Raw genomic sequence first — 17990 nt, 5'->3', positions numbered from 1 at the left:
AACTTATAAGAGAACTAGATTGAATGGTTGAAACTTAACAAGGAAACATCTGATCTAAGTATTTCCCTCCTTTATAATTAGCTTTTGTTGACATATTTTTTCTTTCGACCAAATTCTTTAATTTACATCCCAAGATTTTTTTGTGTATTTCTATTTAGATTTCGTTTTATTTGTAGGTTATTGATTTTGTTTTATATATCATTCTAATTTTGTCCGTTATAAACATAAATACGAAATTTGTTGAGAAATGAATGAGTAGAGTTAGGTTTGAGCTGCCATTTGTGTTGAAGAATATAGTGGTGTATAATCTATAATGTGAGTTCTTTGAATGAGTTTCAATTTTATTTTATTTGTCATTTGAGCTTTTGAAGAGATATTGTATTTTTCAAATTTTTCTTCATGTTTCCCTCCATACCCTTTCATTCCAAATTCTTCCCCTGTATTTTTAGTATTAGGATCCTCTTCGTTACTTTTTCTATTACCCATACTAAGATTTTGACACCTATTTATGAATAAAAAATTAAAATCTGAAAATTCACCATATTTTCCTCCATTAAGCAATTTTAACCACTAGATTGAGTAATGGACTCTCCATTGCATTTTAAGTAATGGAGCGGATCCTAACTCTTATTTTTTATCATTTAAACAAAAAACCTTTTATCTATTCAAACCTCTCCTCTTTGTTTCCTTTTATTTTTCTCCATCTAAACACAACATTAAAATCATTTTTAATCTAGTGTTCTGATTTTATAATGGTATAAATTGATGAATGAATATTCATTGCATTATTATAAATATCAAATAAGTTCAAATATACGGTTGCACAACACAACATTGATTTTTTTGATTTAGACAATACATGTGTTCAATGAAATTGAAGTGTTAGGACTCGGGTAAACAGTTGCAATTTTAGAAAGTACATTTCTATGCTAGGAGTATTATACATTATTGTTTAAGGGAACATGTAGATGTCTTCGGGGTATATACTTTTAAGGGTACATATCAAGTGTGATTAACCATAAATCTACCAAATCCTCCAGAAATCCAACAAGTCAGTTGTATCTTCCAAGGAGTAAATGGGGATGGTGGTTAGTAAAGGAGCTTCCATAGTCAGAAAAGTGGCCGAGACAAATGGAAGAACGTGTGGGAATGTGAAAGAAGCAATCAAGTAATCGTAAAAAGTCCAAAAATTGTGACCGAGTTGATACAAATATACAATGGCTCGAGTTCAAGCTTTTACATGCTGATCTTGGCTGCTGTTCCGCTGAGGAGGAAGGGGTTGGAGAGTGGTGTGGTACATAAGCAGATTCAGTTGGCCCGATTTCATGGATAAAGTCTTCAATTTCAACCCCTCTAACCCAACTCGATTGGAACTTTTTGCTTCTTTCTTTATTGTGGCAACTTTCTTTCATGGACCCCACATCAAGGGACAGTCGCCTTAGGATGTCGTGGCAGCATTTTGAGGGATTACCTGCAAAAACCATTGAATGTAACACTACATCAAAAATACTTGGGGGGATAAAAGACATAAAAATGCTATACCACATTTCTCAATATCGAGTTTTTTTTACAAGATCAATGGTGGGCCGATAGTGATGGAAACATGATTATTCCTTCACATAGACATATAGACATCATTTTACGCAGTTGCTGGTAAACGATGGATATAATCCATTGCCGCCTTAGTTAGGTATCGGATATGAATATATGATTGTGCAAGACACTATACAAAACCTTATCGTCTTAGAATCAACTTACAAATAAGGCCTGGACAACATGTGGCTCCTTATAACACATGGTAATCCTAACACTATATACATAGAGTTTGGGAGAGTTGAAAGTTACTATGTATAATTCATTCCATAGCTATACAATTGTAATATTTAATAAAGGAATACAATTTGTTTTCAAGTAGCACTAGCAACGATTCACACCTCAACTCCATTCCAAACTTTTAAGTCCACAAATTAGCTACAGATATTCAAACGCCAAATTTTAGTATATATATATATACATATAGAGAGAGAGAAGGTAGTTCCGGTGAGAACTAAGCATATATGAAAACCGTGAGAACCAATCTACTTGATAAAAATGTGTTACTTTTTTTTAAAAAGGTGTTACTTTAAACAAAAAAAATATTATTTTTGTTTTTAAAAAAAAGTTGATACTATTTAAAGAAAAAGTGTTACTTTCAGAAAAAAAAAATATAATTTTCAAAAACATAAACATAATACAAAGTAACACGTTTTTTCCGAAAAATAACACCTTTTTAGAAGTTTTTTCAGAATTTTTTCTTAAAGTAACATTTTTTGCCTAAAATATCATCTTTTTTCTAAAAAAAAGTAACTTTTTTGCCTAAAAGTAACACCTTTTTTACACCTTTTTAGTATAAAAGTAACACTTTTTTGTCAGACAGATTGGTTCTACGGTTCTCATATAAGAATGGTTTTCACTTGAACTTCCTATATATATATATATATATATATATATATATATGTATATAATTCAAGCTGCTGCTACATTAACAATATCCATAGTGAATTTGTAAATTCCATTCATTCCCAATATAAATCAAATGCTAACATTACGAACTAAAGGACCAACTACCAACACTATTAAAAAGATTGAAAAATAAATACATCCTTAATTCCTCCGCTCAAAAATAGCTTTCAAACATCAAAAAGTAAAACCCTGACCAAATACGAAGCCAGCTACCCAGAAAAATGAACTACAATTTCATTCAAACAATACGTAGCTTAAATTTCCCGTTGAATGCTAAGCTATCATAAATTCAGTAAACATAGACCCATATTAATATCCATGGTCAGATTTCAATGTTCCAAGATTTAAATCAGCTCAAAGCTACCTAATATTTATCTAGAAATAAGCACTACACTATGAAACATTCACATGGAAAAGCCAAAATGAAACCAAAAATAATAATGGATCCAGACAGAAAAACTAACTCCTAAACTCGCTTACCAATCATTCAGCTCAGTCCCAAAAAAATTAGTAGAGTTTTTACCTGAATTTGTTGACAGAAGATATGGATCCTTGTTTTCTATATAGTTCAATAGCCTCAAAGCATGATGGAAGCAAACAGGTCACAACTCACAAGAACATTTCAAAATCAACCTACATACACATAGAACAAAAATTGTAAGGTATCTCATAAAAGGGTTATTTCCTTCTGTAAGCCTTTTATGGACAGATTTGCAGGAGAAAAAGAAATAGAAACACCAAACTAAACATACCATTAAGTTATTCTTCAAAACTTTCTATCAGTTCGAAAAATCAGCAAAAAACTGGAAGAGGATAAGAAGGCGGTGCACAGATTCAAACCATGTCCTGAAACTAGAAGTACCAAAACTTTTGGAGAAAAATAAGATGGACAATCCAACATATGATTTACAATGGTAATGGGTTTGATTTTCTGCTCTGTCATAGAATGAGCATCTTTCATTATCATCTCCATAGAAATTTAATATCTCCATCTCTATTTTGAGTCTTCATATGCTCGAATGATCCACAACACACATTTTTCCAATCTTGATCTGGTTGATTCAAGTTGGGAAAAAACAGTTGTCAACTAGCTGTAGAATATGAGAGAGAAGAGGAAAGAAAAAGAGAAATCTGGCATTGTGCACCTTTAATACAATACTGCGCTAATTCCCATTTTTCATGACTGTTAATATAAATAGTCTTAACATTCATCATGTTGGGGGGTCTTGAGGTTAGAGAAATCCACTTCTATTTCCGGGCTAATGAAAGTCAGGGCATGTTTAGGGCCACCATGGCCATTCCACAAATGCAAATCCTCATACAAACATTCCATACCCATACTAATTCTCAATGTGAAAGCAACTACTTCTGGAGTTCTATAGAATGGCAAGGTGCACTTAAATTGCCTAGGCTCTCCAGGGCCTCCATATTCTTCCATATCCAAGAAGAAATACTCTGTCAGCTTGTCATTCAACGTAATCTTCAGCCATAGTCTATGATCATTTGTCATGTTATAGAGAGTAATTTCAAGAGGAATTGCCACAGGCAATCCTGAAATGAATTGCAGAGGACTTACAGAGTCAAAGCCTAGAACACAAATATCTGCTTTAATGTGCTTGATTCCTTGAGAGACTCCCAACTCCTTGAGCAAAAATAAGTCTAGCAGTTTTTTCAACTGGATAGGGTTGCGAGTTGCCTCAAGAGACAAGCAGCCATCATAGGATAGTTCTGCAAACTGGTTAACAAAGTCGGAGCATGCAATGGATTTTGCATTTCTTAAGTGGCACACATAAGAAAACACGGTACATAATTTATGAAAGGCTTTCCCGTGAGTATAAGGACTCGAAAGTTGCAGCAGATAATTGAGAAGCAGCAACTCCATAATAATAAGCTCAACATTTTCACTTAACCCAATGAACCTATATCTGAAATCAAGTAATGCTTTGTCTAGCTTTCCAAGTAACAGGTCCATGTCACCAATTTCGGACAATAGACAATGTTTGGATACCACAAAGATTTCCCAAACCTCCGTGAGAATCTTTACGATACGAATATATTGTAATGCAAAAGCAACTACACCAGCATGTGCAAAAGAACCAGCCTTTACTGTCATAAGAGATTCTTTACAGTACCTGAGAAGCAGAACAAAAGCCAAGTTTAGCAATGGTAAAAAGTCTCAACCCCAAGGAAACAACTTCAACATAGAATCCATGCGAAGCCCTATATGAGTAAGGTTGTAAACACCTTACCATTAAAAAAGCCAATAAAAATAATCAAATGTGGAAGTCTCGTAAAGACTGGGGTAGTGGCATGTAGTGAACTAGATAATACAAGAGATAAAAATTAGTACGCACTTGTAGGTGCTAGTAATTATGAATATAGCTTACTGGAAAAGGAAACCTCACATAACAAGAAAAAGCATACCACAGTTCCCGTGGCAGGTTCGAATAGAGATGTACACAACTTAACCTTGTACTAGCAAACAGATTTTTTTTCGATTGACCTTCAATTACAACAGCTTCACAGAAATAAGAAGCGCAAATGATAAGGGGTCAATGCTCAATAGTCAATGCTCCATTATAATACAAAACCAAAGAACTACAAATCTTGGGCACTATATACCTTAACTAAAAATATAAAGCCAAAAAAGAGTAATATTTGATCAATCAAATGATCAATACCCTTGAGTTTGCTCTCTTCAACTTATTACATATTCTTATTACTTATTTTTATTAGAATCACATCAGACCACAAGATTAAAACCAGACCATATAACAACTTATTCTTATCACTAATTATAATTACTTATGCTTATTTTTTGATGTTATTAATTATTATTACTATCTAACTATTATTTATATATGTTGCTATAATTATTTATATTTGTAAGGTCAGGTTGCGGTAAAGTAACTATGAATTTGATTTATTTTAGACTCAATCACTTTCAGGTTTGATAGGAATTGTATTTGTCAAACCCCTAATGTTTCAAAATCAGGTACCCGTCACGGTCGCATGCTCGCAGCAACAGTCATAAAACGGATTTTTCAGTCAAATGTTGTCAATGTGACCTATATTTCAGTCGCGATGAACTCAAAATCATTTACAATACACTCGTGATACGTTGATGCGGCCTTATTTTTGCACTATGGTCACACCTTATAGCCAAGAGACCAAATGAAATTCATATACCTAAAAGAGTTTGTGGTCATGGAGCTTGTTGTGCAAAAGTGTACGCACAACATATTGGAAAAGAGATTCATCATTTAGACCGAATGATGAAGCCTTAAATTTTTCATGGTGTAGCGAGAGGTAAGCCAGAATATTTGAAATGGGTAAGTAAGCTTAAGGGTATTGGGTCTGAAGCTCATCACAATGTTGACAGTTCATTCGAGTGGCAAACGTCCTCTCACAGAAGCTTGCTAGCCCAGTCCAAATTGGAGGTATAGCAACACAAACCCAAATAAGGACATGATCAACGGATTAAAAGAAAAGAATATGGAGTATCCAGTATTCAGCTGATAGACTTTATCTCAAGGGACACATCATGTTGGCATCATACTCTTCCCAAGTTACTTTATGAATACCAAAGACTCTGAGGCAAGGGTAGCAAAAGGCGGCAAAAATGTGATCAGAATGAGAAAGGCGGTCCATGAAAATATTGGACCTTGTGAACTATTCCAACAAAACAGGCTATCAACACTCATCTTGCGGATATGTAACAAATTTAAGTACCAATGAAGTTATGAGATGACAAGCTTAAAATTTACTGAGGATTTTCCCAAGTCTAGAGGGGTCAACACTATCCTAGTGCTGAATACTTGTCCTAATGTAGTCGCTTTTTGGGTTTAAAGCATCTATTGACGACAATGACATTTGTCAAGGAGATAGTAATGCCCTCAAACCAATGTGTCCGAAAGATACGGGAATTCTTAAGCAATATTATGATGGAACTATTTAGTTTCATGACACTACCATCAAAAGATCCACTTCTTATCACTCCCAAAGTGATGGTAGACAGAGAACGTGAACAAACACCTAGAGACCTAAGGTATTTTATGAATGAGGGTCCTAAACTTGGGGTAACTCAATACATTAAGCAAATTAATATTACAACACTAACTCATATTCATTCTCGAAGGTGACTCGCTTCAAGTTCTCGTATGAAAAAGACTCTCGACCACTAATAAGAGTTGAGAAGGGGAGAAAATTAGGTATATGCTTTAGAAGAATGTTTACTAGAGTGAGATGACATTGATTAACCTTTTTCGTGCCCGGAAAATCAAAAAATAGGGATGAGTCTCCTAAAGAAGGGGAGGTGTATTTGAAAGTAGCCCTTTTGACAAAATTGATTAGCAAGGCCTTCTGAAAACTTGCACCAAGGAACTATAGGTCCTATGAAATATCATCTCAGACCGAGAGAGCATATCATCTCAGCCTCCCTATATCTAGCAAAATCTATCCACCGTGTGTTCCTCTTCTCTCAGCTTATAAAGATGCAAGGGGAAGTTGATATTGTCAACCACATTCCAGTACACGCCACAGTGATGACAAGGCTGAACAACAACAACAAAAAATTGTCAAATGGAAGAGGATGCCACCCCATGAAGCTACTTGAAAATTCGTCATGAACAATTAACAACTTAACCTGACTTTCACCTTGAAGACAAGGTGATTGAGGCAAAGGGTAATGTAATGACCCAAGAGCATAATAGACAGCAATACTACACAGCATAGTCAAAATAAGGCAGCATCGCATCGCATTATTCGCATTGTAAAGGTTTCAAAAAAATTGAACAGAAGACTCTCGCATTGTAAGGGTGTAAAAAAATGTCTTAAAAAATTTTGAGGGGAATCTCAAGCTTTGGGTCGATATTTAGCTACACGATAAACACATCTGCACTAAGACAGAAGGAACAAAATCATACAAAATTATTCAAGAAAACCTTGGGGTGCAAGAAAGGGATAAGGAAGTCATTTACCACCAGACAAAACAAGTATACATGGCAAAAGGCAGAATGCTCCAACAAGGAACTCATTTGTGCAATTGCACAAAGTGAGTACTTTCTGCCTACCCTCTCTTTTCATTTGTACTATTTTGCCTAATTCTTACATTCTCTAGCTCTCTTACATCTCAACTCTAACCTCCATTGTTAAAGGGAGAGTCTTGAGCACTATCACATGATTTGCTAATCTCCTCGCGAATCACAAAAAAATATAGCAAATTATTGTCGATTTTGGGCTATTTTTGGCAGTTTTGAGCGAATCACAAATTCAAAAGGCAAATTAACTAGTGAACTATGTTAGACTGGTCTTGAAGGCAAAGCAAATTACCCGAAAAGACAAACTCGGGTAATAGAAGGTGTGCCACAACCACTTTCCCCTATCTACACATATATGATGTATGTTATAAGCACATAAAGAAGTGTTTCAACAAATTATGCCTTCTAAGGGTGCCCGAAACCAAATGAGTCTCGACATCAAAGTGTCATTTAGTAGTGAGCAATCAAAACACCAAGTTTAAATGCTAAAATATAATCTTTAAAAGCACAAACTTTTAGTCACAAACAAACAGCACAATATATGATGACCAAATTACCACCTTAATGCTTTAATCATTTCATCTGTGCATCCACATTTAACCAGCTTCCATAACCTTTCCACGGTTTGAAGGATAAGCTTTACTGCACTGAGGACATGCTCAGACGCTTCTTGTTGACCTTTAGCAGCTGAAAGTATGTCTGATCGAGTCTTGGTTTCAGAATGCCCCATAAAATGCCAATTACCTTTTTGACATAGATAACATGGGTAATAAGATATCACTCAAAAACCAAGATCTTAAAAAATCACTTTTGAAGTACAATGAAATATTGATATACCACAGTAAGACAAGTATGCCAGAAGGGAATCAACATCTAGAATATCACGAAGAGCAAGAGAGATCCGCCCAAAGTATGCAGCTGCATAAGAAAATATCCATGGTGGAATTCGGATGAAGTGTTTTTCATGTTTCATGGAAGCTGAAATAGCTAAAACTAGCAATCCAACAACTCTTGGTCTATTACAGCCCAGTTTCCCATTGCTGGAAGGTTCAATCTGAAAGAGACAATACATTCAGTCAGAAAAGCAATAATTTTCTAATATAGACGGTAAATATTTAACATAGACAACAATAAAGGGGTCTCTTTTACATAAAATCCGATGAAAGGACAGTGCCCAGCAGTATCGGTCATGATCAAAAACTTGTTTTGCTTGCAGACATCCAAATTAATCATACCATGCAAGAAGAAGTACAACAGCAAAGCTCAAAAGATGGAAACTATTTTTCAAAATCAATTTTCATTTCTACCAGGATGTGAGTAAAATCCACCAACCTATGAAACAGAGGACATCTTTTGGGTTTAATCATGTTATGCATTGGCTTCAAATGAGCAGAATATTTTCTTTTAGGATATCAAGTAGTGAAAATGTGAGATGATGTCAAGTTACTGAATGTTGGACAAGAGAAAAATTCGTGAGGCAGGAACTAGCCTTGGACAACACAACACAAAAAGAAGAAATCACACCTCATCCTAAACGAAGTATGATTTTCTTTACCTAATGATTATAAGGTTACAGCCTATGTTACCTGGGCATAACAAATCTACAAAGACTAGTAAACCAAACTAGTTGTAGCAATATGCATTGATGTTTATGCATAAAGAGTGAAAGAATGCTAACCTCAGCATAGAAGTCCTCCATGATTCTGACTGCATAATTGCCATGATTCTGACCAATACTAAACAGCGTACAAAAAACTTGGGCTTCACTCTAGAACAGCACAAGAAATGAACAAAAGAAAAACAAAACTGAAGGTAAGCTAAGAAATTAATGAAGCTGTGTTTTGTATAAAAAAATACGGCATAAAATACATGACCATTTGAGACTGCAGTAACGAGATTTTTCAAGTAATTAGGTACAGAACCAAAGAAACTATTTGCCCTTTCCTGGATCCTAATCTCAGATAGTATAGCTTTCTTTGAAGGAAACCTTAGTAATAGACTGACAGCAGAAATTATTCAATAGTATATCAGAAATATACTAAAAAAGAGCGGATCAACCTTGGGGTACATGTCCACACTTTTAAGGAGGCTTTCAACAGTTGATTTAAACACCTTCAGGCCAGGCAACTTAACTGATTCAAGCAAATTAAAAGCTCTGGATCTGATCTCAGAACTGCTGTCCAAAAGAGTTCCAAGCAACTGCAAAAAGACCATCAGAATTTGTTAACATTGGCATTTCATATAAAAAGCCATGGCATAAATAAAAAGCTGTACATGCAGTTTACTACAACATATGACCTCCATTAGCAACACCTACATCTATACTAGAAAAGAATGAAAATATTGACAAGCATTAAGCGCTAAAAATAATTTAACTTTATACTGGAACAAAGAAAACAAAAATGTATACACATCTATACACTTCAGAACCAACAAAGTGTAAAATATGTTTTCTTGCCACCCAGATCATGTGCAGGTAGTAGGTACGCAACTGTTGCACAAAAACACTATGAATTTCAAGACTATACTCCAGACCCAGATCCAAGTCATGAACATCATCATTTTGTCATAGAAAGAGTTATTAAAGCTTGCTTATACCAGTAGGGTAGAGAATTTTTCTCGACATTGAGAATCTTCCAACAGCAACTTTTTTTTACTCAGGAGACAATTTTGTAACTTAGGACCTTGCCCCACTCAAAGTTTAGAATATGAAGGTCCCTGTTATACCATGACTATGTGGGGGGATGATTGGAAATGCATCAGACTATCAGAGTTTGTTAGTAGATTCATTGGCTATAAGAAAGCAGGGAAGTTGCTGAAAAGGAAGCTTAGCAAATGAGTTTACACTATTCAGAAGATAGGAACGGATTGTGAATTGAGCTGTCAAGTGTAGCTTTTAACTTTTGGAATTGAACTTAACACTGGAAAAGGACCAATACTGTGTAACAAGATTCCAGCAAAGACACTCCTTGTCCCTTTGATCTTCTTCAAATTACTGTTTGATACAAAATTTTATCTCTTCTCCATCAACTATGACAGAACCTTCAGTTCATTAAAGTCTCCACAGATACTAACGACAATGTATTACCATTGACACATACAGCACTGATGACTGAACCAACCAAAACCTTGTAAACTTTACCTTGAACACATTCCAGCTGAAGTTGCTAGCATCTGTACAATCCCCACCTTTCGTAGTCCAACATATGAAATCTTACTTCCAGTCCTCCACATACATCTACCTCACTAATCTGCCTCTTCATTGCTCAAGTGTGAGAGAAAAACTAGTCCAGCGATGAGTTGCCATTTATCCACTTTAAGCAGGCAATGATGATTGATGAGTTGAGTTTCAGTAGAGAAAAAAGGAATCTGTCACTAAAGGTCGTACATATTTGTTGCTTAAATCCTAGCTCCTCTGTCTCGGCCATTTAGCCCCACTGGCTTTTGGCTTTTAGCTTTTAGCTTTTGGCTTTTGGCTTTTGGCACGGAGACTAGGAAATTGGATATAATGGGTTAAAGAAGTGGGGTATTAATTAATACGAGAGAGAATATAGAGTAAAAGTGGTGGGTCATATCAAAAAATAGAAATAGGGAAAAATGATTAGGACAAACTTAAATAAAAAGTGAAGCAAATTGAGTGAGAAGGAGTACTTGATAAAACTAGTTGAAGCTGCTAGCTGAAAGATATATGTATCAAAAGACTTCTTCATAGCATGTTGCTCAATCAGCTTTCAGTAATAATGATGATTGATGAGTTGAAATTCATTAGAGAACAAAGCAATCTGTCACTAAAAGTCCTACATTATCTGTTGCTTAAGTCCCTAGATATAGGTTCTCTATTTGACAAACCTAGTTGAAACTGCTAGCTGAAAGATAAATGCATCAAAAGAATTCTTCATAGCAAGTTGCTCAATCAGCTTTTCGCCTATAACCTCCAGCAAATAATTCATTTTCAATCTACTTTGGGACAGAAGGTGAACTCAATGATTTGAGATTTTTATAAATGGAAAATCACATGGCAAGTGATATGTGATATTTAGGTACGATGCACTAAAACTTGAAAGAAACAACTATAAAAATTTGATATTAATAATCTTTGCATTAAGACGAATCAAATAAGATCCAACTTCACTATGTTTTAACTCATAGATTAAAAACAATCACAAATTAAGAGTGATGAATGAATAGTGCATTATTTTATAATGTAGCAAGTAATATGGAACGGAGGAAGTACCATTTACCAAATATCCATAAAGTTCTAAAATAAGTTCAACCTAGAAAAATGTCCTAGCATTAAAAAGATTTGGAAAATCAGCATTCAATGAGAGTCAATAACTATGAAGATGTTACAGGAGAGGCTGACTGAAAGATGCCTTTACAACATAGCACCATTGTAATTTTCAGTAGGAACTATATTTGAGAAAGCATATGCGACTTAGAAAGACACTTCTTTACAGTTCACTATTCACTTATACTGATAAGTGAGAGATATAAATAAATAAATATTTTCACTATAAATAGCAACAGCTTAAACCATTTATCACCATTGTCTTTTTTTAGCTTTTAAGTTCTGTAGAAACATTAGTAAATACTGAACTGCATAGAGGAATTATAACCACTCAACTCAAGAAAATATTTAATAATAACATAAGTATAACATAACAAAGCTATCTAAATTTACGCATCATAAAAAAACGTCTAAATTATTAATCATAGCATTAAAGGTATACCATATCTATGTTTTCCTCCTGCATCTTTAAGCATCCAGATAGTACTATATGATGAATCGTCTTCAGAGCCTCTAGCCTAACCGTTGTATCACCATGAAGACCATATTTCAATATATTAACAGCCTCACTAGCAAATTGATCAGAGATAACAGGAAGCATTCGCAAGGAGATACAGGCAGCCTGTTGTACCTTCAAGTAGCATACATGGAGTTAAAACTTGGAGCATGATCTATCCACCTTAAATAGCAAGAAGCGAAGATACTCTATCTCAAACATATTAGCATACACCAATGCCATAGAACTCAGAATTTGTTTAACAGTTGTAAAATGGACAGGTAAATGAACAGAAGAAAGTAATTACGCACAATAGCCAAAAAAAAAGAAAAGAAAAAGCTGCACTAATAAGTAATACCTTAATATATAAGTGGTATGTTATTTTTAGATAGTAGTATGGTGATACCGAAAGCGACGGATAATATGGAATGTGAATGTAACTTTCCATTTTAGAAGATCTTTAGCACAGTAAGGAATACGGATCTATTTTCCGCAACTTATTGCACTTAATTGAACTTCTTAGAATTTATTGAAAAATGTAAAAATGATAAAATGGGCGAAACTGAGCTGAAATGAACTTATTAGCAGTAAACAACAACATATTAAAAAGAAAATAATTTGAGGAGAAAAGGTATTAAAACAACAGATTTTAATAAATAATGTGATGACAACTTGAAGGATAAAATTTCTAAGACATATGATCTTTAAAAGTTCACAAATATATAATGGCTTAGTAAATATATAAAATAAGTGAATATACCAACAACATTCCATTACCTCAAACCATTAAGTGACCCCACCAAGGCATGTTTGAGGGTCAAATGTACGCAATATTACCCTTATTAGCGATAACAAAGAAGATGTTTCCAATTGACCCTTGGCTGCCAACGTTAATTGCAACTTTACATAGATAAGAAGTGATCATGATTTAATAAATACAAAGTGCACATGATTCAATGAGTCATTTTAATGAAATAAATTAAAATGACTCATTAAATCATGTGCACTTACTATTTATCTAAAGTTGCACATTGAAGTTTGCTACTAAGGATCAATCGCAAACAACTTCTTAGTTAGTTTTATCATTTATAAGGGTAAGGCATACATCCAATCCTCCCAAACTCCACCCTAGGTGGGAGCCCCTTAATGGCAATGAGGTAATGGAATGTTGTCATTGTTGAATATAGTCATTTGTAATCTAAAATCAAAGAACTATAAATCTTTGGCTCCATGATATGGAAAATAATAGTTAAATATACCAAATTAACACAAAAACACTGAATACCTCAAAGTAATCTGAAGTGAAATTCAGTCAGAATTTTGTTTTACCTCACTATATTCATCCTCTAGACCATGAACAAATAAACCTGCAGCAACAGAAGCATGAATTTTATGCATATGTGAACTACACCAAGCTAAGGATTGTTTTTCTTTGATTGTTCCAAGGACCCTTTTTGACATGGTCTGCAACAAAATATCACCAGAGATATATGCAATTTTTCCAAGGGCAGTAAAAGCCTCCACCCTGACCTCCACATTCATATCTCTGACCATAGAACAGATCTGGAGGGAAAAATCAACACAATTTTCAGGAAACAGGTAACAAAAACCATTGATCACAATTATAGGATGACACCCATAAAACACAAAAAAGATAAGGAAATGACAAGCATGATCATTCAATCCCACAATGAAAAAAAAAAAAAGCAATTCATCAATCATTCTACCGCATAAAGCAAACACAAGGCCGCACCACATAGGCGCCGCACCACATCGGACGCCTCATAAAAGTTTCTAAAAAACAAATCGATATGTGTCGCATTGTAAAGGTGTAAAAAAACCGCATTTAGGTTTGTTTCAAGAAATATCTCATGTTTTCGGCCGACATTTAATTTTTAGATAACCATATCACTCTCGTTAGTACATCACTGTGTCGTTACTGCATTTTTGCACTATGATCTCACATCACACACTACGGAAAAAAAGTTGCAATATACTAAGACCCTTACTAACTGAAACTGATTGTTTGAAACTGATTTTTAATTATAAATTATAACTAAGTTGTACAGATTAAAAATGATTTTTACTGATCGTAACTAATTTTTAACTGATTTTTGTGATTAAAATTGATAATTTATTATTATTATTTTTTGGCCTAACAAGATAATGTGTGACAGCAACTCGTAGGGATCTTTGAGATGCATTGGTTTGCAAATTGCAATGCAAAAACACATTCTAAGGCTACAAGACAAAAACAAGTTTGCCAATACTTAGAGGAACATAAATTTTGAGAAGCCTCAGTCATTGGACCACTCTAGATTCGAAAATCATCAACATCCTTAAATTTATTTGTTGCATTCCAGAATTCTGGAGTCACGTCTAAAGTTTCTAATGCATCAGCATCATGCAGACAAACAACTAGGGGTAGGAGTATAACTAAAAAGTAAAAACTATAGAGTCTGTGTTCATCCTGGGAGGTCTCAAGTGAAAATATTAGGAAGCCACTATCTAAAACCCCTGTACTCTAATGTTGCAGTTTTACGAACCTGGAAAATGTAGTATGTTTGGCACATGTTCAACCAAAGGTAGATTTCTTTGATATTTTCAGCTAAACAATTTTGCCTGTTAAAGATCATAATAATTTTACCAGTTAAAACCCATGATAAGAATGAACAGTTGTACAATACTTTCAGTAAAATGGGTAGAGGGTTTATAAATGCCCATCATCTAGTCGACAATTATTGAAATCTCCAGGTCAAAACTTTGACATTTTTAAAGGGTGAGAATGTGCACATGAAGCAAACTGTGTGGTTTCAGCTACAAATACAATCAGATAGATATTTTATATTTTACATGTCATTTCAAAGATATATTCTTCAACGAAATAGTTCCAATTTTCAATTGTTACTATTTTGTGACTGACTATTGAATGCCTTTTTCCTTCAAAAAATGAAAATTTAAAAAGTACACACAAACAAGAGTTCCTGATAAAGATTTAAAGGTTTAAAAATCAAGCTTGTTACTCAAACTACATTAATATATTATATCCACTGCACCCCCTAATAACCAAGCTTCATTGACAATAACACTAAGTACAACCAACCCAAATAAAAGTCATGAAGGCAATAAAAAATATTACAGCAAACAACAATCAAATTTATGTCAAATACCTGCAGAAATACACCATTGAAACATGTACCCTTAATTTCTTCCTCTGGCTTCGACTCAGCATGCATACATCCCCATGCCCTCACCTAAAAAATTAACGTCAGTTGAGTATCACAGAACATAAGTGAAATTTATATCACAATTTGTGGGATTCGATGTATTTGCTATCTTCTTTTCCTTTTCAATTACCAGTAGCTCAAAAACAAACACCACAATTAAAGTTTTGTTCTTCCCAACTTATTCCAAGTACCGGTCAAATCAGGTTTGGCTTCTATTTATTTCCCAAAGTTTCCACAACTCGAGAAGATAAGTTCACCTACAGCCGTAGAAGCATTACATGCCATTCAAACTTTAAACTATAGTTGAGTTATAAACCAAATCAAATTACACCACTGACCAAGTCACACCAATTCAATTGTAGCTTCCGTTTACACAATGTCCAGAACTCCTATACAAAGACATCAAAAAAAATCAATAATTTAATACAAAAAAGAAAAAAAATGCCAACTAACCGCACGAACAGCACTGAAGCGAACATAATCATGCTGATCACCAAGAAGTTCAACAGCACGAAAATAACATCCCTCAACAAATGCAGAATCCTCTACAAAAATACCAGAATCACAAATACGAACCAAGCCCTCCAATGCAGCTTTACGAACACAAGGAATAGGGTCCTCACTAAACCCTAACATCACAGTCAACAACAAATTGGGACGAATTGAAAACTTAAGCGCATTGTTCAAGAACCAAACCCTGACAGACATACAAGGACGAAAGCAGAGAGATACAAGGAGACTGTCATCGAGGTCATCAACGGCAGAGATTGACAAGAGGAGAGAAAGAGCGGCAGCAGCCAGGCGAGGGGAGGAGGAAGGGTCAGAGATGAGGGAGGAAGAGAGAGAAAGAATGGAAGAAGATATAGACGGTGAGAAGGAAGGGTGATGAAAAGAGAGAGTGGAGAGGAGAGAGAAAATGTGGTGGTGGTAATGGCGGTGATTTGAGGAAAATAGAGTGTGAATTAGGGTTTTCAAAATGGACGAAATTGTAAGGTTTGATGTTGAAGGATTGATGATAAGTGATCGACATGATGAGAGTGTTTGGAGAGAGATTGCGTTATTGTTGTTGTTGTTGGAGTCGCCGATGAGATTGCTGGTGTTAAACTTCTCCTCGGTTTCCCGCCATAGCTGTTGCTCCATTGTTGCAATCCTTGCTCCTGTTTTGACGTTAATTATTATGAGATGACTTTCAAAATTCTTAATTCAAATACTGTCATAGGAGACACTCTTAGTCGAAAAAAGTGAAAAAAATAAGACATTTGAACAAATTAATTCCCAAAATAAGTTTGTGAAAACTTATTTCCCAAAATAAGCGTTCGTACATCCAGATCAGAGCTTTGGATAAGTCGCTGTTAGTAACTAACAGCGAAAGAAGGAAAAAAAAATTAAAATGTCTTAGGTCCTTTAAATTTTTTTTTTTTTTTTTTAATGAAGTAAAGTAGCCGTTGTTAATTAGAAAAATAGTCGTTAGAAACTTGAAAATAGTCGTTATAATGATGTTCTATAAATAGCTCCATCATTTCCCATACTTCATTATATCAATTCTACATCATACTTCTTAATTTCTAAAGGTAACATTATGTATTATGTTAGTTTTACTTTTAATTTTTAAATGTTAATATAAACGTTTGATAATACGATTAAAATATATACATGTACACATATATTACAAAGTATACACAAAAGTCAATATGTTACAAATTCTGAATATGTACAAGTGTTGAATATATACAAAATGTCACTAATCTTCAAAATATACAAATACTATTGTAATGCTAATCCTCCTCCTGTACCCTGTCTAATTGTGACGGTTTACGACGCCTCCTACGATAGTAAGATGCAGTCGCATGACGCTCGGGTAGGGGAGGGGATTGATAGTGTGATGATATGGCCCCCTGTGAGGACCCGGCACCGTAGTCCGGGCACGTTAAGTCAACCTCCTCAAGATGAACGTCGGCATGATGAGGAGATGAACCGCACTCGTACATAGTGGTGTCGGGCGCAGTCAATTCCGGAATGAATTGTTGAAATTGCGTCCCTCGGAGTATGCCTTGGGCAATCTCCCGTACGGGCTCCTCTTGGGAGGAGCTGATGACTGATGCAATGCCCTGTGCCTGCAGTAAGACTTAAGTATTAATGAAATGTATAACGTGTAAGTTGTATGGATAATAATCAATGTTGAAGAATACTTACAAAGTGCGTCATCGTCGGTGCTGCGGGAGCGTACTGGGCTGCCGCCATGATACCTCGTGGTGTCATCCATCGACGAGTAATGGAGAGGAACCACGGCATGTAATCCGCCGTAGTAGGTGCGCCTGCAGCGTCGATCGGCGCACCTTGGGCCAGCAGCTCTAGCCTGTGCTCCCAACGAGCGACATGGCGCCAGTTGACCTCTAGCCAGTTCTTGGGTTCCCGACCCTTGCGATAGTGGTGGAGCT

At 35.1% G+C, this 17990-nt stretch overlaps 1 protein-coding gene across 4 annotated transcripts; it reads right to left on the bottom strand.

Moving 5' to 3' along the window:
• Positions 1 to 795: 795 nt before the first annotated feature.
• On the bottom strand, positions 796 to 16739 carry LOC130803629 (protein SIEL). Of its 4 annotated transcripts, XM_057667823.1 has the most exons (12): positions 16006 to 16739; positions 15496 to 15579; positions 13655 to 13888; positions 12272 to 12460; positions 9600 to 9740; positions 9220 to 9309; positions 8379 to 8595; positions 8102 to 8285; positions 3648 to 4634; positions 3255 to 3554; positions 3026 to 3135; positions 796 to 1471 (listed from the first exon to the last, which is right to left on the bottom strand). In XM_057667823.1, exons 1-9 carry the CDS (start codon positions 16690 to 16692, stop codon positions 3704 to 3706), a joined length of 2757 nt encoding a protein of 918 aa, XP_057523806.1. In that variant the 5' UTR covers positions 16693 to 16739; the 3' UTR covers positions 796 to 1471; positions 3026 to 3135; positions 3255 to 3554; positions 3648 to 3703. The 4 variants fall into 4 exon arrangements, with proteins under 4 accessions (XP_057523806.1, XP_057523805.1, XP_057523807.1 ...); XM_057667822.1 differs by having other exon boundaries at positions 3255 to 4634; XM_057667824.1 differs by having other exon boundaries at positions 3255 to 4634; positions 8382 to 8595.
• Between the last annotated feature and the right edge of the window lie 1251 nt (positions 16740 to 17990).

Source organism: Amaranthus tricolor, chromosome 17 (genome assembly GCF_026212465.1).
Source record: "Amaranthus tricolor cultivar Red isolate AtriRed21 chromosome 17, ASM2621246v1, whole genome shotgun sequence".
NCBI classification, from domain to species: Eukaryota; Viridiplantae; Streptophyta; class Magnoliopsida; order Caryophyllales; family Amaranthaceae; genus Amaranthus; species Amaranthus tricolor.
The sequence above is the reverse complement of the archived record's forward strand: the minus strand, read 5'-3'. Positions and strand labels throughout refer to the sequence as shown.

Bases quoted from the DNA above. Each gene is read 5' to 3' on its own strand.
- LOC130803629 (XM_057667822.1), bottom strand. From the start codon at position 16,692: ATGGAGCAACAGCTATGGCGGGAAACCGAGGAGAAGTTTAACACCAGC. The intron at 9,310-9,599 runs GTTGATCCGCTC...GTGCTGTTCTAG, and splicing joins GTGTGGACATGTACCCCAAG to AGTGAAGCCCAAGTTTTTTG. The intron at 8,286-8,378 runs GTATATCAATAT...TATGTCAAAAAG, and splicing joins GGCATACTTGTCTTACTGTG to GTAATTGGCATTTTATGGGG.